Below are 24,164 nucleotides of genomic sequence, written 5' to 3' on the forward strand. Positions count from 1 at the left end.
CCCCAGCATCCAAAACGCAGCACTGTGCAAAACCCCAGTCTAGGAGCGCCATGCTGGGGTCCTACAAAAGCGCCTCAGTATTTTGACAGAGAGGAGTCACACTGACTCACAGAGGATCGTGCAAGGCCGGCGGGATGACCTTGCTAGCTCCTTCCGCCAGGCTTAGAGAATGAAAGGTTCTGGCTGGATTTGCTGGAAGGATCTCTCTTCAGTGTCTGTCCTTCTTGGTCCATCTTCGGAGTGACCTTTCTGGCTCCCACCTGCAATGAGCAAGACAAACAAATGTACAAACTCTACAATGGCAGTAGGATCCCCAAACATTGCACTCAAATGTTTTTTTTAACTCCAAATAAAACTTTTCTTTAAAAAGTAGAGTATTATATAGACATAGATATAAGCAAAAGGAAGCAAAATGATCCACCATTATCACTACCCAAGGTACTCATAATGGAGATTTTTAGGGTCCACCCTTCCAGACACAAAGACAAAATTTTCCGTTCTTCTATTTGTGTCTTTGGAACCAGAGCTTCTTAGAATGGGCACATTCTTTGTAATAGAGTATGTTTCTCTTGAAAAGCTGTTACCAAACTACATGTGTCTTATGTCTCTAATGTCATGGGAGGGAAAATGCAGGGTATTGGAGGGGGTCTGTTTCACCGTTTTATGAGTGTTGCCCCACCCCGCCTCCTGGAAGCTGTGTGCGTGACCCTAGCCCTGGCCTAGTTGATCGGACCCTTGGCACAAGCTAGGCTTTTAAGATGACCACTCCCAGCATTTGGGGTTAATGGGCTCTGAGAGGTTACCCACTTCCTGGGCTGGCCCTTTGAATGGGGTGACCTTGAGGTCACCCTTTCCTGTCACATGACCAGAGAGAGATCAGCGGAGGTACAGAGAGGTGCAGAGAGGAGATGTAATGTGTGCATGTAAAAGCCATGATGCCTGGGGTCCCACGGCTTACTCGGTCCCTCTGGAGGCCAGACTCCCTTTCTGCTTTGCGTTTTTGTGAGATACTCACTCTGGTGTCCTTATAAAAGCCCTCTCCCTCTGTGTGAATAGGTTTGTATTAATTGCAACCCAAGCATCTCTGTCTCTCCCCGTTCTGCGCCTACTGCAGGTAGATTGTAACTTGCAAGTTTCACAACAGGCTTCAAATTCCAGCCCTACTTCTGGCAGGTTTTGACTCCAAGGTGAGGATGCAAACCCTGGGGAAAGAGGGCTGTGGGGAGTCGAATTTCAGCTCTGCCACATGCTAACCACATGACCCCGGTTTCCTTATCTGTCAAATAGAGACCAGGATATCTCCCCTGTCTTCCTCCACTGCCCCCCGAGAGGAGGTTCCGGTGGATTTCAATACAAGGGCCGTTGGACCATCTCATGGTTTCAGCATCCCTTCCTGAGATCTGGGCAGGAGCCTTGCAAGTGTCTTGAGATGGGGTTCAAAGTCATTTCAGGGTGAGGGGGCAAACCTCTGCACCAGCCCACAAAGTATACCTTGGTCAAAGTGCAAGGGAAAATTAAAACAGACAGCAAATGCTGGAAACCTTTCCCCGCCCCCCGGAAACCGCCCCTCCTTTTTAGCCATTTGGATTTGGTTTTCAATGAAATTGCTGGCTATGGATGGTTCCCCAATGCCAGTGCCCTGACTGGGTGTGTGTCTGGCTGTCAGAAACACAGCCAGGAAGTTAGTTCAGTAAAGACTCCTCAGTCCCGGTTCCCGGATCCGAGCTCTGCCAGGAGCTTGGAGGTTTGGTCTAGTTTATGAAGTGACAAGGGTGGGGCTGCAGAAGGCAGCCAGGATGGGTGACCAGGAAGAGGAAGAGAAGTAAAATGAGAAATTTGAAAATGCAAATGAGGGCTGGAAGGACAGGGAAAAAACATGACTGGGTCTAGCTTGGGGGTTTGGAGGCATGTGGCTCACCCTTAGAGTGAAAAGGCATGGATAGAAGCCAGTCATTTAAACAGCGACACCCAGGTGGACATTAACTCAACACACTGGAGGGGGACTCCGGGCAGCTTCAAGCATCGGGCTCCGGAGAGACCCCAGGCTGTTCCCACAATCCCACACCAGCTCAGGTCTCCAGTCCAACGGCCCTCCTTCTGGGTGGCCTCTGCCGGCCCCCGGACTGGGCGGGTCCCTGTGGATACACTCTTGAGCTCAGTCCACTGGCCTTTGCCCTTCAAACATTTTGCACAAAGTAATTATTTCATCATTACTTTTTTTTTTAAGTGGCCCAAGAATATAAGCCAGAAAGGCAGGCAGTTTTGTGTGTCTTCAGGGGTCTAACTTGGGGTTTCTCACCCCCTTTTTTTTCATTATGGTCCTTCCTTAAACAGCCTTCTTAGACATTTTTGCCTCATCGCTCCTACACCCATGAGATGTTAACATCACAGACGGCACTGTGTGTGTGTCTACGCTTGACACATTTTTAAAAAGGCATTTTTGCCCCCTCAAGAGCGACACTGCCCCTGCTGGGAATTCGTGATTGAATCCCAACACCTGGGCCGCACCTGACAACGTGTCCGAGTAAATGGCTGTGGAGTGAATGGGGGCTGGGAGAGTATCTTTTTGTTTGCATTTCCATCCCCAGGGCCCAGCTCAGCGTGGGGCCTGCATCAGGTACTCAATGAATATCTGTTAACTGGAAGATTTTCCTCATTAGCCTACAACTGACACATCGTTATAAAAGACTGTTAGCCGAAATGAAAATAACATCAATGAACGGCATTATGGAGGACAGGAAAACAGACCGCACGGGACCTTAAAAAGGAAGGGGCTGCCAGTTCCGAAGCCGGCTGGCATGGAGACTGCTTTGTGGGTGGACAGGACCAAAGGATCAGATTTCACGTGCCACGTGGTTTTCAAGGTGGCCACGATGACTTCATGCCCATAAGGACTCAAGGCACACTGGGGAGTGGGGGGAGACCTTAAGCCACACTTGCAAGGAATCTGGAGGAAAACCTTGCCGTCCCGAAGAGGTTCTAGACGCCAAGCCCCTAAGTGTGGGCTGAAAGGCAGGAAGAATGGGGAGCTCAGTCTTTGCTCTAAGCTGAAGCACCACCGTCTGTCTGCATCGTCTACCCACGTTCTGTTAAGCCCAGAGGTGGCCTGAAACTCCGGGAGGCTTCACACCGCAGAGAAGTACGTGTTCCAACAACGTCCGAGGTATCGGCCCACTCCAATGCCTCCTCTGTCGTCTCACACCCCTGGCAGTCCTGGAGGGCGGTTTCTGCTGCTCCGGCTCCACCGTAGACATGCGTGAGTATGAGTGACTGTGCTCCCTCTCTTCCCACTTTGCAGGGTGGCAAAGGACTCAGATGTAGGGGGGCCCTCAGGATGCTCTCTGTCCTCCTAACCTCCTGCTCTGGGCAGTAACCACCCTCTAGTCCTAAAACCAGGGTCAAGAGGAGGCTTTTATTTCCCAAAAATGTCCCTAACTTAGAATCACTTTTTCCCAACGATCATTTTGTTGTTTCAGAATAATTGTGGCCTTTTATCCAACTCAAATATATCTCCTCTCTCTTATCCAACTAGAACGTGCTTGCGTTGAAGCTTCCTGAGCTCGTGCTTCTAGGCTCTGCAAAGTGGGAAAGTGGGCTGGGTCGATTCCAGTTCCAAGGCTGAGCTGTGAAAGGCAATGTTTCAGCACATTTAAGATTTCAGAGTCTTGATTCTCAACTCACGAGTGTTCTAGAGGGTGCTTCCTTGAAATTCAAGAGAAATACCCCCCGAAATGTATCAGGTGTATTACCTGGACATTTCTGATCTCAAAGGGCAAGCAGCCCTCACTTGGGTGTTCCTTGGCATTGAGTTCCGGCTCTCCTCCTTAGCTGTGTGGCTCTGGACAAATTACTTCGGTCTCTGAGCCTTAGCCACCTCATGTGATGACTGGAGATGATAATAATACCCAGTGCACAGGGTTGTGGGCATTAAATGGGCTGATGGGTAGCTCTGTGCCTGGCCTGTACGAAGGACTCACTGACACGGGGTTTTCTGCTGACCTCCTACTGGTTCCCCTCTTCTTCCGCCGGCTCACCTGGGAGTTTGAGGTCTGCATCTTATTCTTCACCGTCTCTGCAAATATTCGTCTCTTAAACACAGAAAGAACAGTGGCACCGTTTAGCTTATGTTCTTTGACTTTTGTGTCAAAGAAAAACGTATTTTTCTCAACGTTCAGCTGCCACACATTTGGATGGAACGTTGGCCCTTCCCAGGGACAGGTCTGCGGAAGGGGATGTGGCTTTGGGCAGTGCTACACTGCCTGCTGTGTCCCTTAGGGACCTGTGTTCCAGATTCCAGAGGGAGCCCGGGGGAGGAGGCCAGGCAGCCCAGGACCCTGGGGAAACCAGTCTGCTTTAGCTGGAAGCAGAGCCTCCCAAATCCTAGGAAGCGGCTGCAGACGTGCAGTGGGTTTCCACCCAGGTGTCCCAGGACCCAAACACAGTGAGGGCCACGACAGCCTCCTTCCTGCTGGGACAAATCTGGAGCTTCCCCTGGGGTGTGATTACTGTCTCTGGCCCTCGTCTCCTCAAGAACCCCAAATCTCAGGGACAGTTCACTGAGGAAAAAGCATCCCCTAGGTGCTGGGGACACAACAGTGAGAGAGAGAGCTGGGGCCTTCCCCCGAGACTGACACTCCAGCAGGTGACCGTGCAGGGGCATCAGGAAGTGGGACAGGGGATGTCCTCAGAGAGCCCTGAGCATGCACTGGGGCCCCCAACCTGCTGCCTACAGGGACCAGGGAACTCAAAGAAGTGAAGTGAGCTGGGCGGGGATGCCTGCCAACCCCCATGCCCAGCACTTTTCTAAGGGGCCCAGAAGGTGGTGGCCGTGGCACCCTGGGCCTCAAGTCACCCCATCTTCCGAGTTTCCCAGAGAAGCCCAAAATCCAGGGTATTCCATGAAAGTGCTGCATTTTGCAATGTTACTTAAAACAAAAATCCCATGAATTAAGAGAAATAATCTGTGGGCTGCATCTCTCAGCATCTGCTCCAGAGCCCACCCCCTTGAAGGCTAGTTGGTGCACGGTAAAGATTTGCGGGTGCCCAGTTCAATCTGAATTTTGGAATGAAACCGAAGGATTGTTTTGGCATAAGTAGGTCCTGTGCAAAATTTGGATTATTTGTCTGAAATTCAGATTTTGCTGGGCATCCTGTTTTGTTTTGCTTCATTTTAATTCTGGTAGCCCTATTGGACATCCACAAAACTCATGGAGGAAGGCAGGCTGTCCTTCGGGATGGGGCACAGCTGCTTGTAAGTGGCTTCCACTCTTAGGGAAGGATGCTAACTCCACCCTCGGAGCCGCCTTCTCCGCAGGCTGAAGGGTCTGCATTTAACTGACAATGGCCCTCCAGGCATTTTCTGTGGCGAAGGCCATGAGCCTGCTGCCACTCAGTATTTATCACAGACTTCGGTGAGAGGAACTAAGCCCAGAAGACAGTCACCAGCCAAATTCCCAGATATTACAAAGCAGGACTTGTCAGCCAATAACCTTCTTCCCTTCTCTTTCGTTTTTTTGGCAGGAGAACCCTTTACCCAAGCAAAATCTCTTGAAGAACATGGCATATAAAACAGATGATGCAGAGCCTCTCTCGTGGAAGCCAGGTGTGTGGGTGGGTGCGTGTTGAGTCACATCCTACCATGGAACCCACCCACCGGCCCCGGGAACCCCGGTTAGAACGTCGCTCCAAAACATCTCCCTGGATTACAGCCAATCAGCAGACAGCTGAGGGCTGAAGGTCAGAGTCCGGACCCTGCACAGCTGCTTCTCCTGGACTCCCTGGGATGTGCGATGACATCAGTTTGTCTCCAAAGCTGTTCTCAGACAGGGCTCAGCCAGCGTTTCATTGCTATTCTTAGGGATGTTGTTCATTCTGTCACACAATGTCCTCTCTGGGGAAAAGCTAGTATTGTCTTTGTTCTAGGACACTTCTGAGCATCACATCAATTGTATTTCATGGATACTGTGACCTCTGGACTGTGCTGGGTTTCCCATCTCCCACTGGCCACCAGAAAGCCCACGGTCAAATGAGGCTCGCCCTTTGCTAGGTGATGAGGTGGTAACAGTGGGCACTTTCATCTTTATTCCTGGCTGTTTTTTGTACCCACTTCTTCCTTTCTTTCAACCACTTATTTCATTCTTTGGGCGGGGGTTCCTGGGACTCCCCACTCTTCTTGTCTCATGATCATGACTCCAAGTGCCCAAATCATTTAGGGCCTAAAATGGTTGTCCCGCCAGCCAAAACCGCACTTGCACTTTCCCTCTGCCTTCTGTCCCCTCCAGAAACTGGGTTAGCTGCTTGCTTGGGTCTCAGGTCACTTGTTCAGGTAGCAGGCCGGGGGCCAGGCAGGGGCTGGGCGGGGGGAAGGGGAGGGAGTGGCCATGTGCAGCTGCTCCTTGGGCGGTAGGGACACACTGGCACTGATACCCCATAAGCTCTCACCCGTGAAAATACTATATTGACTTTGTGTCTGGCCGCAAGATCAGAAAATCCCTCCATACCTGCCTCTCTTTCTCTTTGAAGGGACAGTTGCAAGGTGTCGATTCTTTGGCATTTTTCTGTTCACGATCCTCTAAACGTTCCTGAGTGAAAATACCAGGTGAGTGAGAGAGTGTTTAGTGTGTCCTAACCTGCCCCGTTCGGGGACCTAGCTCTGAGACTTCTAGGAAGATGGCGGGGATTCAAGAGTGGGTGGGCAAAAGATGGGAGGCCAGGGTCTTTCTTCGTCTTCTACCCACACACTGTGCCACCCTAAGCATGTCTTACTTTTTCAGCCTTGTGGGGGCCAGAGGGCACCACTGCCAACCCCTTCCCCCGTCCCATTCTCATCCTACCAATTCCTGCTCCGTGGTCAAAAACACACAAGTGGCACTGAGGGAACCAGGATCTGGAGACTACCTAGGCCCAAGAAAATCTTGGGAAACAGTGAGTAAAAGAATAGCGATGACGGCGATGACGGTACAAGAGCACCTATCGGGTGGTCAGTCCTATGCGCTAAGGGTTATGGACGCACGCTCTCACGGAATTGAATGCTATGCGTTAGGTGCCATTTTTATCCTTATTTTAAAGATGAGGAATCGGAGCTAATCAAGCGGAGGAAAAATTAGGGGCTTCGGAGCCGCAGAGACCACCTGGCAAGGCATGTGGCCACGCCCCTTGTCCAGGATTTGATTGGCTGGAGATTTGATTGGCAGGTGAGTGGAGCTGAAGCAGCCAGTGCCCTTCAGCCTCTCTGGGAGTCCCATTGAAGAGGGCTGGCGTGCTTCCCAAATGGCAACTTCCGTGCATTTCAAATTTCCTGATTAAAAATTCCAGCCTTAACCTAAGTCACAAAAAGTATCTGGGCCTTTTCTTGGCTGTAGCCCTAGCTGTATTCACCAAATAGAAAAAGAGGTTCACAAAAGAGCTGCCGGCTTTAGGGGGTGGGAAAGCTGGAAAGTGCCTCCAGGCCTGCAGAGCCGACAGCTGGCAGGAAGCTCTCTGGGGAAAGACAGGGCCCCGCCGCCTACCATGAGTTAGTTGCCTTTTTTCTCCCAGGTAGTCACTGAGCATCCAGTCACTGAACCCACCCAGTGTCCCCGTGAAGTCGATTCTGCTACCGTTTTGGGGTGTTTTGTTGGCGACCCTGAAACACAGAGTTAAGCCACTTACTCAGGGGTCACTCAGGGGCAGAGGTGGGGCTCGAACCCTATTTGTTTGACCCCCAAAGTCCACCTGCAAATGCTGACACACACTGCCGCCTTCTCTAGTGGTGTGGGGTGTGGACTAGACTGAGTGAAGCCTGGGCCACTGTCGTTGTCACTCGGTCCCCTGGAAGGAGCTGTGGGCTCGGAGCATTCCAGAAGCATCAGGAGACCAGTGACCACAGGGCTGTCTGGGAATGCCCAGCACTGAAGTTTCCCCGGCGTTTTATATTAAGTGTTATTTCCACAAAGGTGTTAGCATAGAAGCATGACTTTCGACTCCTCTGGAAAGTTCTGCTTGGTGAAGAGATGCTCAAACATCAAAGCTACAAACTACATTTTGGGGCAGAGGGGGGTGGTAGTTCTGAAGTTCGGGGTGAGTAATTAATTTCATTTCCCAGAGCTTCAGCTAGGCCATTTCTCTGGATGGGTGAAATTTTATACAGGGGGTCAAAAAAAATATGACTCTTTGTGGAAATATTAGGAGTTAAAACTTAAAACAAAAAGGAATTCTATTTTCCTGTAATTTTTATATTAAAAATGAATATATACTCCCTGGAAGAAACCGATGCCAAGACAGATGTATACAAATTCCCTTCAGAACCCAGCAAAACTTTAAACATTTATTATTATTTTTCCGACAACATATCAGTAGCAACCTTAAGCACAAAGCCAAGCGCTGGTGTGGAAGCCCAGGAGCAGCTGTGAGTGAGTGGAGAGTGAGGGGTGCCCTGGGGGGCGGGGTGGAGAGGAATGGGCGTGGTCAAGTGACCCGAGCTGGGGAGGGCAGCCCCAGCTGGGCCTGGGAGCCCTGCTTCTCTCTGAGCTGAGTGGCCAGGTGACGGGACCCTCTGCCGTCCCAGTGTGCCCCTTTCTCAGACGGGTTGACACCTGCCAGTGTTCCGTGCAGGGCTGACGGGACAGAGGAAGCATGTACCATGCGGAGCGGTGACTGCCATTCTGTAAGTGCTTGATACATAATGTCACCAGCGTCGCTGCCACGTTCACAGCCCTAGTTCTTAGACATCTTCCCCTAGACTGTGAAGGCCATAAACTTGAAAGTTCCCATACACTAGCTCTTCTGGGGTCCTGGTTACAGGTTCAACTTGGCCATTTCAGATCCTTCTCCACAGAAGGATGTCTAATGCCCAGCAGGTGGGCACAGCCCCTGCATTTGTATATGAACGGACGGCACAGGAATAATGCATGTGAAGCCTGATTATGTAAATCCTCAGGCTTTCTTACACTTTTAGCCAGCACATGACAATGGCCTTGTTTGGGCCCTTTGCTGTCCCACTCTGTGGTCTGGTGTCTCCGATTTGGGTCCTAGCCTGCCATGCCCTGACGGGGGTGGAGTGGGGTCGCCTCAGAAGGGGTGAGCTCTCCAGAGGGCACATTAAAGGACAAGTCGGAGCTCTGTCGCTGGCTCAGCTCTCCCTGGCATTGCTTGGTGTGACGCATGCAGACAGGGGTCTGTGAGGCTTCACTCGAGAGTGGTGAATGCTAGAAACCCTCATCGGTGCTCCCTCAGAGCAGGGCGTCCCATTCCTTCCTGGGGCTACCAGCCAGGGAGCCTGCAGGTTTGGGGGACAGAGGGCAGACCTCTGCAGGGCACTCATCTGAGTCAGCTCTTCACCTGTCTTCTCTGCCCGAAAGAATATGTTCTTCAGGGACATCCATCCGTCCCCATCAACCTGTCCATCCATCCTTATATCCATCCACCAAATATGTATATAAATATGTATACTTATACATATAACTGTTTATATACATACAGGAGACATGGGTATTTCCTATGTTCTGGGCCATCAGCATAGTGAAACCAAATCTTTTATTCTCTGAGAGCTTATTCATCTGTGTATCCCCAAGACTCGGCAGAACATTAAAAATATGAATAATAGCCACCATTAAAAAAAACACAGATGAGTTTCTGAGAGGTTAAGAAACCTGAGATCACACAGCGAGAGGCAGATCGAGCGTCTAAACCTGGCTCCATCCGATGCGAAAGCCATGCTGCCGCCTTCCTGGGCCCGGCTTCCCCGGGAGCGGAGGGGTGGCCGGAGCCTCGCTCTGAGCTGGGCCTCTCACCTTGTGCTGCCTCATGGCCCGGTTGAGCCTCTTCTCCTGGTGCAGCTGCTGCTCGGTGCGCTCCAGGGCCTCCTTCAGCAGCGCCCTCTCTTCGGTCCCCTTGTACACGTCGTCCTCCAGCTTTGCCACCTGGGACTGGTACATCTGAACGGACACTTTGCTCTGCCTGAGCGTGTGAGAGACACGAAGCCTCTTTTCCCTTCATCCTTCTCACTCATCATCAATGTCCCCCGCCCGGCAGGTTCTGCAAACACCCCCCGATACTGCTAACTTAGTGTGTTTTCATTACATGCGGGAGAGCACAGGGCAGAATAAATAGCAAATCAGCTGAATCAGTGAAGTGTGAGGAGGGCAAAGGATGTGTGGCCGGCACCTCCCGACTTCCCAGAGCAGGTCGGGAGACCAGCAGCCACTGAAAAATGCAATGGAGCTACGGAAAGTTCCCAAGGGCTGAAACGCAGGACAAATCCATAAAAGGTGCAGCATATTCATTGGCGGAGAGTAGTGAATGGAGGACCCTGAGCGCTTCCTTCCCTGGCTGCTGTCTCACCGAGAGACTTGTCACTACCAGCTCTGGTCATCGATCTCATATTTTTGTTATTCCACACCCCAGTCTGTGTCCCCCTGCCCTGAGGCTTAGCCGGGGGAGTGGAGGCGGGGCCTTTCTGCTGGGACACCAGTGGTACCTGAGCTGCTCAATGTCGTTTTCGTATCCTCTCAAAAGCTCCTCCTTCCTCTCCAGCCGGCTCTTGAGTTGGGTGATCTTATCGAAAACCAGGTCGAGGTCCCTCTGTCGAAGCTGGTTGACCCTCTCCCTCTCTTTGGGGGAGAGGTGTTTCATGGACACGTGACCTGCCATGTCCTTGATGTTCATCAGACTCCCGAGCGTTTTGCTCATATCCATGTACTACAAGGAAGGTGTTTCGCAGGTAAGAGGCCCAGCCTGAGGCCTCTGGTGGCAACATTGTGGAGGCAGATGCCTAATTCTGATGCATTCGTGTTTGGCACTCGCCGGGAGTAAACACAGGTTTTGGAAAGGAGGGCAACTGGGGTTCTTGGTGTGCTGTTCATCGCCCCACACTCATTTATACTGTGCCTTTTTGAGAATCGGGCTGGGGGGGATGACAACAGAAATAAACACTCATTCTCACTCTGCAGCTTTGCGAGGAGGCTGGTTATGCTGCGCCCGACCCATGCTGGGGTAGTAGACGGGTCTTGCAGAGCCATTGTAACAGCCAAATACGTATGTGGGGGCGGCGTTTAGACTACCCCGAGGTTCACACTGACTGCTGGGAACCCACGTTGGGACGGGAGGCTGCCTGTACATACCAGCTTCTCACTGAGGTCCAAAGCCTCCGCCACGTCCATTTTCCCCGGCTTCTCGGTGGCCAGGTCGGCAAGGCCATTCTGAGCCTGACATAAAAAAAGAATGAAGAACTCTTGGTGTTCCACGGTGAATTTCTGCATCCGGGAGTTAAATGCTGTGCAGGTACCAAAGACTAACTCAGGAGAGCTGGTTTTCACTTCAGTTCCTGACCTTCTGGTCTGATTGCTTTGTCAGCTGCTTTCTTGTAACTGTGTCCCTACCTTTCAGAGGGTGACTCTCTTTGAAATGACACCTCACTTGTATTATTCTTTGTTCTCTTTCGTCTAGACCAGCCCTTGTCCCTCCCCTAGATGTTTAGCCTGGGCACACTGGGTTGTTAAAACTGGGGGTGGCGGGTACTACTGGCATCCAGTGGGTAGAGGGCAGGGGTGCTGCTGCACATTCCACAGCACGCAGGACATCCCCCCAAACAGAGAATTATCTGGCCCAAAATATCGGTAGCTTTGAGTCGGGGAGCCCTGGTCTAGAGGGCGCGCTCCTAAAACACAGAAACCACGTTGCCTCTGCTCATTATTCTGCTTCTTGTGCCTGCCATGGCACCGGGCACAGAGTGGCACAGGCTGGGCATGTTTGTTGAATGAATAAATGAAGGTTAAATAGAAAATAGCCCCCCCCTTTTATGAAAGGAATCTGATTTTTTATGCAATGGAAACTGTACCCTCACAAAATTCGGCCCGACCTTCTCTCAGTTCTAGACCCTGGTGGGCGAGCGTCCCTCCAGAGCCACCGCAGGACAGTATTTCGAGCTGTGCACTTGCTAAGACCCAGAGCAGCCAGCTGGCTGCTGAAAGTCCCCGCCTACCGCATGGAAAAGCCACCAGACCGATCAGGAAATCCGAAGGACCGCAAACGGCCAATAAATCTCTTTAAAAACTCAGTTGGGCTTTCAGGGCTCACTGTGTAGCGTCTCTTAACCCATAGCACTTGCTGGCACTATGCTGTAAACTTCTGAGATACAAACAAAACCCAAACACAAAAGCGACTGTGATATATAAGAGTGGACATTTGTTATACACTCATAGAGATGAGACTAAGAGAGGTTATTTGAACATGACAATGAACTGGGCAGATCTGCCACAGAAAACCCTGAAATGCTGCTCAGTGTCTTCACCTCCCCAGAGCTGCATCCTCTGTACCCCTCTTTTCCCAAGGGAGGGTCACCTAAGGAAGGGTCTGCGCTACAGGGTTCAATTTCACAGTCCCCAGCCCCTTTTTTGCAGTCTAGCAGGGTGCTAGACACAGCCTTCCAGGGACACAGTCCTGGCTCTATAACTCATTATTCTGTGACCTCGAGTGAGGCACTTGACCTCCAGAAGGCTTCAGTTTCCTTCTCTGTAAGCCAGGGATCATAATAGCAACTAGACACAGGCTGCTGTGAGGATTAAGTGAGATAATGTGTGTGCAGGGCTTAGCTCAATGGCCGGCACAAGTCAGCACTTAACAGACACCAGCCATTCTTCCTCCTGCTCCTTCTCTTCCTTTAACTTTAACTACTGCCAACCTTGAAGGGCTGAGGTTTTCTGAGAGAGCTGGGAGGTTTGGTGCACTGCAGCGTCAGCGGTGGGCTCAGGGGTCATTGCCAAAGGGAAGGAAAATCTCAGAAGCAGGGTCAGGGTATGACATTCAGCTGAACTTCCCATCTGGAGATTGTCCCCCAACTCCCAGCTGCAGCAAGCCCCGCCCAGTGGCTCCTGTAATTGACCCTGACCTGAGCTCTCCATTGTCATGTGTCAATCAAACATCCAATCAAACATCCATTTAGGGTACAGGGTACCATCAACTGAACCACTGAAGTACTTCTGAAAATCCTGCTGAATAAAACTATGTTCCCTAACAAAGGAAGGCTTTCTTGACTAATGCTATTTAAATACTACTTAATAATAATAACAGCTATCGTTTACTAAGTGTTTGCTGCGAGCAAGGTGCTGGGTAAGAACTTTACACAATTATCTCCTTCAATCTTTTTCATCATCATTTTCCAGCTGGGCCACGGAGTCCCAGGAAGGTGACAGCCTCACTTAAGGTCACAAGGCTTTCAGTGCTCGGCTGCCAACACAGGTCTCCCCGATTCCAGAACTGGTGTCCCCTTAACTGTGGCTGCAGCTGCTGCCCTTCCTGTGTTCGTGTGTTTCAGTTTACGGCAAAAAGCAAACTTGAGGCCAACTCATGGCGTAATGTTATGTTAGTCCGTTGAGTATTTTCTGCACAATATAACACATGGTGTGCAAAGGAGGGTCCACCAGCGGTTGACCCGGCCCAATGTCAGTGCAAAGATATATCACACCGTGCACAAATGGAAGGCCACCCTTCTCTCGAAACACTGGACCACAAGGCACTGATCAGTCAGTACGGACGACAGCCCCTCGGGTAGGGCCTGGCCCTGAACCACTGGTACTCACGGCCGTGCCAAGGCCCGCAGCTAGTGTCTGCCCTTGGGCCCGCCCTCTCCACCTGTCAGTCATGCAGAGACGAACCAGATTTGGCTACCTCTTGGATTTCTAGTCTTGAGAGAGTTGGCCAAATGGGTTTTGCCTTCAGTATTTTCTGGACATTTTTCTCCATTCTGAGAGCCTTTAAGTCTAGACATGATTCATCCAGGTGGTCCTTATGATCTAGAAAGGAAATAATTTAGATTCAGAAGAAAGGCTCAGGAAGAAGTTACTGCATGTGATAATCACAGCTACTACTTACTGGTCTAGCCCAAGGTTACACAGCTAATGGGAGGCCTGCAGGAACAGGGATGGGACTTGAACCCGGGCTGTGCTCCACCAGCAGTGGGCTCAGTGCCCGGAGAGCCCTTCCCCCCACACCGATATCCAAGGGGGTTCCCTAAGGCGGACCCTTACACAGCGTTGCTCCATGAGAAACTTTCCACCAGACCACAGCGGAATAAGAAAAAGTAGGACAAAGTATGGGGGTTTTTGGGGGGTTCATGAAATCCTATTTATTTAATAGCAAGTTCTGCACTTGACTACCCAGGTTTTTTTGTACTACACCATCCTCTTGGTTGTGAAATGAGAGGAGCAGCAGGTGGTGGTCCTGGCAGAGCGGTCTGCTCCCACAGTGAACCCCAGAGTCGCAGGCCGACTGGGAAGGGGGAAACTTACTTGACGAGCAGGCTTTCTCGAGCTCCTTGATTCGCACCCGAAGTTCAGATAAGGCCTTTTTCTGACGCTGAATGACTTCCTCGTGTCGGGACCCTTTGCACTTGACCCCCAGATCACTGAAGGACTGTTCCTGCGGCCAGAATGGTACAGACAGCAGCTTTACTGGGGGTGAGGCTTCTCTTACATTCAAAGAAGCGAGAACGATACACGTACAGCCGACACCTGTCCCTGAGCTCCGGGAGATACTGTGAAGGGGCGCCCGCAGGGAAGGAGTTCAAAATTTTCACTTTGAACATAAAGTCACATCTGGGAAGATTTCCAACTTCCCTACCTATGTAGCATAACTACAAATAGCAGAGCCATAAGCAAAAGATCCCTTCACTGTTTCCTCCCCTCTTTTTGTTTCTGTCTCATCTAAGCTGAGGCTTCCATTTGTTGTCATTCCGTCTCCTCCAGAGAAAGGGGCGTTTTTAGGTGAGAACTGTGATACGTGCTTCCTGACTGATAATAAGAAAGGCTCTTTAACACGCACCAGGGCAGGCGGGTGGGGTTGACAGGTGGGCTCTTGGCTGGTCTGGAGAAAGGAAAACTCCCCTCCGAGACCTCCGAGCCCCTAGAACAGCTGCGTGCAAAGTGGGAAACCTCTGTCTGTACCCTCTGCCCTGGTGGCCATTGGCCACAGAGCTAGAATGGGGCTTATGAGGGCACAGACAAGCAAAGGTCTTCATTTTTTACGGGTCATGCACCCCTTTGAGGACACAGGATTCCTTTCTCCAAAAAAATGCACGAACATGCAGTAAGTTGCATATGACTTCTGGGGGTTCAGGGATCCCTCGAAGGCCCGTCATGGGCTCCAGGTTAAACAACACTTCTCTAGGGTACGCGATTCACTTGTTCACATGTTCATTCACTTCACAAAGATTTACTGAGCCCCTCTGTGTGCCAAGCCTTATTATTCTAGGTGCTGGGGACTCAGCTGGGAGCAAAACCGGCAAAATTCCTACTGCCCTGGCTTCTGTATCCTAGCGTGGGGAGACGGCAATAAGTAAGAGAAGTGTGGAAAATACATGGTGGACGGTGGTAAGTGTTAAAGAGAAAACAATGGCAATGGGATGGGACGTTGGGAGCGGTTTTCAGCTGTCGGTAGAGCTGCTAGGGATGGTCCCGGTCAAATGGCAAGAAAGGGAAGAAACTGACAATTTGGCTCTTATATAACAATTTTGGCTCACTTCACACATTCAGGAAATAGGCACACACACACACACACACACACACACACACACAGAGCCAGGCATTGTTTTGGCCACCGGGGCGAGATCAGGGGAGCAGGCCGACCAGTCTGCTGCTGTGGGGCTCACGATGAGCGGGCAGACAGGCACAGAAGTAACTCCAGAAAGTGGCCAACGCTCCCAGGAGAACGGAGCTCTTGCTTTGAATCATTGGATGCTTAGTAACGGCTCATCCGACCTGTCCCAGGCGCTAGGGTAGCCGTGCTGCCCACTGAGGGTACCAGCCCATGGACCCCTGGAGGAGCCCAGCTGTCCAGCTGAGGCCCTGCTGGGGCTGCAACCCCCATGGCCCCTCCACTTGCTCCTCCAGGCTCTGTTCCCTGACCCCCCCCCCCCATTGCAAAGAGCTCCCCCGTCCATCCCCTCTGTTCTGAATCCTCCTGTATGTTTCCTTAGAGCGCTATCCCCACTGGACATTTTCTTTGATTTTGACTTGCTTGCTGCCTATCTCTCCCTTTTCAGAATGTGGGCTCTATGAGCAAAATCTTCGCCTCCACGGCAACCTGTGCCTGTGCATAGGAGATGCTCAATAAACACGGAGCCCGAGGGAAGTGAGGTCAGAAAAAGGAGCCCCAAGGAGCTTGCCCTGCTTTCTGGCTGGGACCAGGGCTCAGCAGCGGGGAGAAGGGGTGCTCCGCCCTGGCTGCACTTAGTAGGACCTCACTGGGCCCTGTCCCTGGCTCCGGCCCACTCACAGGATGCACAGCCGGTCCACTTCCTGGCTGGTTCTACACCGGCCTCACTCTCTTTGAGGGTGTGTGTTTGCCCTGGGGGTAAATACCTGAAGTGTCGAGTGTGTGTGCATGCATGCGTGTGTGCACATGTGCCTACCGTGTGTTGTGGTGGGGGGCAGGAGATACTGACCCTGGGGTTGGACAGCTTGACAGCGAGGCTCCGTGACAGCTTTTCCTCTGCATGGAGAGCGTGCCCGAGCCCGACGTGACCCTGAACTCACGGCCCTTCTGGGAACGTGTTTATTTAGAGAAGATGCAGATTCTTTCTCATACAACTCTTAAGCCCTCTGACCCACTTTGGCTTAGAAAGCAGGAAGTGGCCTGAGTGTGGAAACCATTCTGAGACGGAAAAACCCTTTTTTCCTTTTATCTCTCAGCCGCCCTCCTCCTCTGCTAATCCCGCCTCAGAGTGGAAACAAACCATCCTGGCGAGCAGTTGGCAGTCCATCCCAGCCAACACGTGTGGAGCTGGAGAGCGGCTGGGGTGGGCAGAAACCCTGTGCATCCTGCTCTGCACCCAGCACAGGACCTGGCATACAGCAGGCACTCAATAGTTGTTGAATGAGTGAGTGAATGTGGGTCAGGTCTTGCACTGAGTCGGGATTCCAGCAGGAGAGAGACTGCTCTGTGTCCCGAGGAGCTCAGCAGTCTGGACCTGCTGCAGCCCCAGCTCCAGGCCACCCTGTGCAGCAAGAAGACACTTCTGTGAAGTGCTCTGGACAGCGATCAGTGCCAAGGACAGCTGCTGGGCCGCTGAGCCCTTTCGATCGAGCTGTGTGCGGCCCTGGCTCACTGCTGTTTGGCAGGAGTGAAGCGTCTTTGAGGAAGCAGGAAGGCAGACTGACACATTTGGCTCTGTTTCCAAGTGAAAAATCCAAAGCCCATTACTGAATCGCCCTGCTCTCTAGTTTCATAAAGCAAAGGGGGGAAGTGACATCCTGGGACTCCAGGAAACCCGGGCCCTCCGGGGAGCACCGTGCCCATGGTCAGCCAACCACGGACAACGGGAGCCTTGCAGGGGCAGAACACGAGTGCCACCTTCAAGGGCGGCACAATGAAGGCTGTTCTCACTCAGACACATTCTCTGTTTGCTGTGCAGCTGGGACTTAAGACACACAGAGGCTTCTGGGCAGGCACCCGAGAGAAGTTGCCACAGAGCATAAATGGTGCTGCTCTTTGGGAAGGGCTTTGGCCCCATCAAGCATCCACATTGAGGGTGTCCTGTGGACCCGGCAATTTCACATCTCGGGACTTGCTCTACACACGTAAAAGGATATTGACTCAGTAATGTGTGAAAGCCGACACCACCTAAATGTCCATCCACAGGGGACTGCTTGGACCAAAGGGACGCGGCAGAATTCTGCGCAGCCATTTAAAAGAAGGAGGTAGATCTTATGTACTTACTTCAAAAGATGCCCCTTAAATAGTGTTATAGGGGGAAAAATTTATAGAATACACATGGTTTGATGCCATTATTTTGCAAAAGAAACCCCAGCTAGGGAATAAATAAATAAATAAATAAATGTATGTTTGCGTGTGTTTGTGTTTATAAATAAACTTTATTTCTCAACACCCCCACGAGGTGATTAGTGACTGTCCTTTCTCCCACGTTTGGGTCGAGGAGATTGGCTCACAGTAACCTGAGGTCATGGTTTCTGAGGGGAGGATCCGGGTAGCCCGGATCCAGGCCAGGTCTTAACTGCCGCACACACTGACTGTGTAAGGATGCACAAGGTCCGATGGCTGTCTGGTGACAGCAATGGCAGAGGCAGGGCTTCTGCTTTTTTACTTTTGCCTCGCACAGAAGCAAGTGCTATTTTTGGAGCTTAGAATGCGAATGTTTTCAAAGGCGGAGAAAGCCACCATCGGGCTCTCTCTTCCTTAGCAAGTCCCTCCAGGCTCCCAGGACTGGCCGGGCACTCACCTCCTGGCTGCTCGGGAAAACATCGGTGGGGACCGGCTCTATCTGCACCGAGATGTCGCACATCTGGGCCACGTTCCTGGGCTTCTGTTGCTTGTCCTTGTGCGGCTGGACTCTGTGTTCCTCTCGGGAGGCCCTGGGGCAGAGCAGATGAGTCACAGGGCTGTGCAAGTTTCCGGGAACCAAGGGCTCCCTTCGAGCCCCCATTGGACTAGAAGGAACTCCATTTTCAAGCCTCCTGCCCACAGATTCTGGAGAATTCAGTCTCAGTGGCCCTCCAGGGGAAGTTGGCACCCATCTGCCCTTGCATCCCACCTGGGTCTGTCGGACACCTGCAGCGCCCCTCACAGGGCATTGGCTGTGCTACGTCTTACTTGTTTTAGAGGTTGGCCCGTCCCCTTCTCGTAACAGCCCCATGAACTGGGGACTCGCCTTGCCCTGTTTTACAGGCAAGGACAGAGACGCCCAGCCATTTGCCCGTGGTCACAGAGTGTGCCAGTAGAAATGCCTGGCTTTGAACCCAGACAGCCTGGGTCTTGCGTCTGTTCTTTCTTTCTTTTTAATCCTCACTGGAGGTTATGTGTATTGGTTTTAGAGAGGGGAAAGGGGGGAAAGAGGAAGAGAGAAACATTGGTGTGAGGCGGACACATCGATCGGTTGTCTCCTGTCCACTTCCCAACCTGGGATTGAACCCACAACCTAGGTATGTGCCCTGACCAGGAATCGAATCAGCTACTTTTGGTGGACGGGATGGTGCTCCAGTCACCGATCCACCAGCCAGGGCTGGAGCCTGTTTTTCTAACCACGGTGTGAATCTGCTTTGGCTGTGAGCCATGAGGTACAAGAAGCCACAGTGTATACACAAGACATCAATTTTACTCAAAGTCTCTTGGGGAAAACATTATATTTATGTCAACATATGGATAAGTTATGAATGAAAATGCAAACTCACATAGATATTTTTATACAAATCTCTGGGACGGGGGTATTTTATATTTATTTTAAGCCGATCTCTAACACCCCTGGTTTATACAGTTGTTCAATAACTATTTACTAGTTTCCATATATGCTAGGCACCACGTGAATGCTGGGAGGCAATTCCAGGCAAGGTCAGGACAGACCCTGTCATCCTGGGGAAGGCAGACAATTAAACAGGCAACTGAAAACAGCATGAATGAGAGACCCCAGGCAGAGCAGGAGCCCTTGTCTATGTTTGGTGAGGGACCGAGGACTTCCTGGAGGAAGTGGCATGTAAGCCCATTATCATCTGGAATAGTGGGCAGGAATGTTTGAGAAGCACAGAACTAAGCAAAGCTCTGTTTCAACTGATGAGGTTGTGAAGCAATAAAATACATCACCCATCCATCCATCCATCCATCCATCCATCCATCCATCCATCCATCCACTCATCCATCTCTTCAATCAGCACTCCCCGAGCCCCTTCTCTCTGTGCACGGTTCCCAGGGCACTTGGGTGCGCCTGGGCTCCCCATGCCACGCAGACCCTCCCACACACCTGAATGCCTCCTTGAGCACCTGCAGCTCCCTGTCCTTCCTCTCCACCAGGCTGGTCATCTGTGCCATCTTTTCCTTGAGCGTACTCAGCTCGTTTTTTTGTTGGTGGACCAGAGCCACGTTCCTCTCCAGTTCCATCTTTTGCTTCTCGCTAAGCTCCCCTGGGGGTGACATGAAAGCTGGTGAGGGGGCGTCCTGCCTTGGGTCTCTGGTAGGGACACAGCAGATCCGCCAGGTACGAGAACCAGAGGAGGGTCTGCCCTCCAGGAATTCTCTGGGGGCTTCAGCAATAGCCAGGAGGTCTGCTTTTTATCTTAGCAAACACCAGCAAAATGGCACGAGTGTACCTCTCAGTGAGCGCTGGCTCTGTGAGGACCAGGTGCTCTGGCCTCACCCAGTGTCACCCTGGCAGAAGCTCTCTGTCCCCATTGTGTACCTATGGCATTGTAGGGCACTCTTTCTGCTGCCTGCTTCTGCCGCTGTGTGTCTAAGGGTGCTCTAAGGCCTCCGGAATCTGCTCCACTCAGCTGTCTGCCAGGTGTAGCAACCACCAACCAATGACAAGTACACAGCTCAGCTCCCCCTCAGGTGGGCACCCCAAAGGTCTGAGCTTAGAGCTCCTTCACCCCACGGTAGGTGGCCCCACTGTGCACATCGACACTTGGAAGCAGGTGAGTCACAGGTGATTTTGCATCAGAGGGAGGGGCCTCAGAGAAGACACCCTTCCCTAGGTCCCAAAGCCAGGGAGTGCTGGGGCTTGTACATGTTGCCCTGGCCCAGGGAGCCTTTGCTCCCAGAGACAGATTCTCAGTGGTAAAAGGGGATTCTCTCCAAAAAGGAAAGCTGCATTTCATTGCAGAGGTCCAGAGCCCTCTGCAGGATGCTCCCTGTGTACTCCTGATACGCAGTCAGTGCCACAGCTGGGATGCAGCTTTTGCTGACCCGGTGCCAAGTGCTGATACAGCCCAGGAAAGCGGAATGAGTGGGATTTTAATGCCACGCTTCCCAACTCTCCAGCCCTGGTTCTCCCCTTTCTCCAGGTGGGCCAGGAAGTCAGACACAGGCTGGCATACGAACCTCTCAGATCTGACATTCGGCCGTGGGCGTCGGACAGGTTTTTCCTTAAGCTCATGATGACCTCCTGCTGAGACAGGATTTCTTTCTGAGCCATCAGTAAGTCCTCTCTGAAATGCACAGAAACAGGCAGAGTCAGGCAACTCGGTCTCCAGGTGCCCGGAAGGGGCCGAGCACAAATGCAAAGCCATGCTGCATGGGTCACGGTCCACCCAATGCTGGTCCTAGCCTGGGGGAGAAGCACATGCATGAGGAATTCTCAAAACAAAGATGCATTTTGATGTAAAGGTCATTAAAAAGAAATACATCGAGGTAGAGAAAGGGTCCCACGCGGGTTCTGTCTCAGGTTGAAATGGGACCTGCATGAGGGTGACAACTGTCCCTGGTCAAGCATCTGTCAGCAGAGCTGATGGGCTTGTGGACTTTTGACCCTCGGTGGAGAGAGGAGGGAAGCCTATTTTGGAAGGCAGGGCTCAGGGATTCTCTGAAGACCAGGAAGGAGTGAGGAGGAGGAGAGTATGGCTTCTATTCTCACACCAGCTTTTTTTAGTTTCTAATGGAGACGAGTGGGGCTGGAAGGGAAAGAATGGGGTTCATGGGACAGTTTGTGGAAGTGTGGGCTTTGGGACCCAGATAACCAGGGGGACACAGGCAGGGCGAGATGAGGGCAGCTTCTCCCCCACCACACCTAGCAGGGCAGGACATCTTTGGTATCACGAGCTCAGCCTCAGCGTGGCTGACAGATGGCTACACCCAGTGAGGGGTATTCCGTGGGGAAGGGCCTATGTAGTGAATGAGGGGCTTCGCTAGGGTTCAAGTGGGAAGAACACGGGGTGTGTTCCTGAGCATATGTGAGACCTCTTGGCCCTGAGGGATGCATGTGCGTGCACATGTGTTTGCACACAGGCATCTATGTGTACGTACATGAGTGTGCTGGGGGAAGGGTTGAGGTCTAGTATGTTTCAATGTGGGTTAAGAGCCCTTGGGTGGGAATTTATGTCATTTCATTTGAGTTCATAGGCTTTTAAAATTCAGGCTCTTCTTATATAGACATTTGAAGGGAGAGTGTGTGTACGTTATGAACTAGAGCAAAATACTGGCAGGTTGCATGTCAAAGTAAAGACTGGTGGAACAGACACAACTATCTATACACACACGTGTGTGTCTGTGCCTGCCATCTATCTCTATTATGTATCTATCATCTATCTATCTATCTATCTATCTATCTATCTATCTATCTATCTATCTACCGTCTATCTATCTATATAATCTCCTTGGCTATAAGTCTGCCCACTTGACGATGAAGCTTTGAGACTCAAGGCTGTTCACAAGCTGATAAGTGGGACAGAGGAGCAATGTGGTTGCTGACTCTCCTCCTGCCCCACCTACTGGTGTCCTCAGAGAGCACAGGTACCAGGAGGTGGGGTGTCTCTGCCTTTTGGGGCTTAAAACCCTGATGACATTAGACTTTGGTAACTGGAATTTGGTGCAAGGATCAGGCTGGTGGTTTGCCTTCTTTCAGAACCTTCCTGAATCCTTCTGAAAGCACAAGAGCACCTTTTCTCGTTTATGTGCTACTTGGTAATGGCTTTGCCAACCACAGATTTTGTTTCTCTGGGAATTGTCAGTTTCTGGAGGCTCAAGGTGCAGACTTTTGGGCTGGAAGGGATCTTCAAGGTCATTCTGTCCAACCTCTTAATGCTCCCTAGGACCTGTCCACGAAGTGGTCTCCACTGTGTGAAATCTGCAGTGCCTGCTCATCTCCAGCAGGTACTTGGGAAACGGCTCACCATTGTATTAGCTGGCATTCACGTGCTCGGCACGCACTTTCTTATCACGCAAGCAAGGAAGCTAAGGTCTAGGGAGGTGATGTGACTTGCCCAGGGTCACACAGCTGGAGAGGGCTGAACTGGGGTATGAACACAGAGCCACCTGCATTCTTTCATGACACCGTCCTGACCTGCTAAATGAATCGAGTGATTCCAATAACAGCAAGAAGAACATGGACTCAAATCCCTGTCAGGAGCCGGAGTTTGGGTTGTCCTTGCTCACGTGCACACCAGGGAGGGAGCTCTGATGCCGGCACACCCTCTGGGTACTCACATCAGGTGGTCAGACACTGTGTCTTTGGCGCTGGTCTCCTGTGGGGGCCCTGCCGGACGGTCTTGCTGGGCCTCCTTCTCCTGCGCTGAACCGGAGGGACAAGTGAACATTACCACAGTCCCGCAACCCACGCCTTCCTTGCCCGAGGCTCATTAACTTACCCACACACCTGCGTCTTTCCATCTTATAAACTCTCCCAACACCTGCAGCCCTCCCCGCCTAAGGGGACCCACCATGTGTTCCGTGTCATGGGCCAAGGTCCCTCTACCCCCATGAGAGGCTCGTGAGATTGTTCCAGCTACTCTGTAAGGCACAGGTCATGAACTTCATACAGATGAGGAAATGGGCACAGGACTGACTGAACCTGCGCCCACTCAGCAGGCTGGTGGGAGGCGGGGCCTTAACCGCCGGGCCACGCCCCCTGCCCCATTTCCTCCTCTCCACCCAGTCAAGGGCCACGTCCTGTCCTCATCTTCCGCTCACTCCTCAGCCCACCAAAGCCTCTGGCTCCGCCCCCCACGCTCAGTCACATGCTCACTCACGCACTCAACAGTTCTCATGGAATGGCTGCTTTAGGGTAGGCTCCAGTCTAAGTGTGGGGTGACAAAGATGTGTCGCCCTTCAGGTCCCAGCTTCAGCATCCTCCCTCCGACCTGGACCTGGGGTGGGCAACTGAGTCCCGCTCCGCGTCCTCGCCATGGTGCCCTGTCCATCCTGAGTCGCCTGTCAGGGCAGTAATTTGCTTCACTGCAGGGACCCTGCCTTCTCGCCCATCACCGAATCCTCAGTGCCTACAATGAACTTGCAACATGACAGATGCTCGATGAAGCGTGGTGAGCGGATGAATGCATGGGGCGAGCCCTGACACCTCGTCAGCTGGGATCGTGGTTTCAGCCAGAAGTGAGTTTGCTGCCCCTGGGGGACATCTGTCAATGCCTGCAGACGTTTTGAGTTGTCACACTGAGGTGGGGGTGCTACTGTCATCTAGTGGATAGAGGCCAGGGATGGTGCTCAAGGCTCTCCAGTGCACAGGACGCCTCCCCCTCCTGCCCACTCCCCACCAAAGAATTACCCCATCCCAGATGTCAGCAGTGCCGAGATCCAGAACCCCTCTCCGAGTGAGTGGAGTCAGTGGCCCCTGCCCCCGAGAGTAGCTGAAGTGCCTCCCCAGGCCGCTGGCATCTTTGCACTAAGACACGCTGCCTTGACTGTTAAGGGCAGATCCGTACTCACTGCTCTGAGTTCTGTTTTAGCCTCTTCTGGGC

At 51.9% G+C, this 24,164-nt stretch overlaps 1 protein-coding gene across 1 annotated transcript in view; it reads right to left on the reverse strand.

Moving 5' to 3' along the window:
• Nucleotides 1–24,164, reverse strand: part of FHAD1 (forkhead associated phosphopeptide binding domain 1) — a 109,211-nt gene continuing 85,047 nt past the window's right edge. Inside the window, exons 23-34 of the mRNA XM_037146126.2 lie at nucleotides 22,900–22,984; nucleotides 20,800–20,906; nucleotides 19,724–19,883; nucleotides 18,212–18,344; nucleotides 14,265–14,394; nucleotides 13,645–13,769; nucleotides 11,100–11,183; nucleotides 10,457–10,677; nucleotides 9,771–9,936; nucleotides 6,501–6,581; nucleotides 4,035–4,088; nucleotides 1–260 (exon numbers count right to left, since the gene is read on the reverse strand). Coding sequence (XP_037002021.2) covers nucleotides 144–260; nucleotides 4,035–4,088; nucleotides 6,501–6,581; nucleotides 9,771–9,936; nucleotides 10,457–10,677; nucleotides 11,100–11,183; nucleotides 13,645–13,769; nucleotides 14,265–14,394; nucleotides 18,212–18,344; nucleotides 19,724–19,883; nucleotides 20,800–20,906; nucleotides 22,900–22,984 — 1,463 coding nt within the window. The 3' untranslated portion in view covers nucleotides 1–143. The remainder of the gene's footprint in view (nucleotides 261–4,034; nucleotides 4,089–6,500; nucleotides 6,582–9,770; nucleotides 9,937–10,456; nucleotides 10,678–11,099; nucleotides 11,184–13,644; nucleotides 13,770–14,264; nucleotides 14,395–18,211; nucleotides 18,345–19,723; nucleotides 19,884–20,799; nucleotides 20,907–22,899; nucleotides 22,985–24,164) is intronic.

Source organism: Artibeus jamaicensis, unplaced genomic scaffold (genome assembly GCF_021234435.1).
Source record: "Artibeus jamaicensis isolate MK-2021 breed Jamaican fruit bat unplaced genomic scaffold, CSHL_Jam_final scaffold_847, whole genome shotgun sequence".
Taxonomy (NCBI): domain Eukaryota; kingdom Metazoa; phylum Chordata; class Mammalia; order Chiroptera; family Phyllostomidae; genus Artibeus; species Artibeus jamaicensis.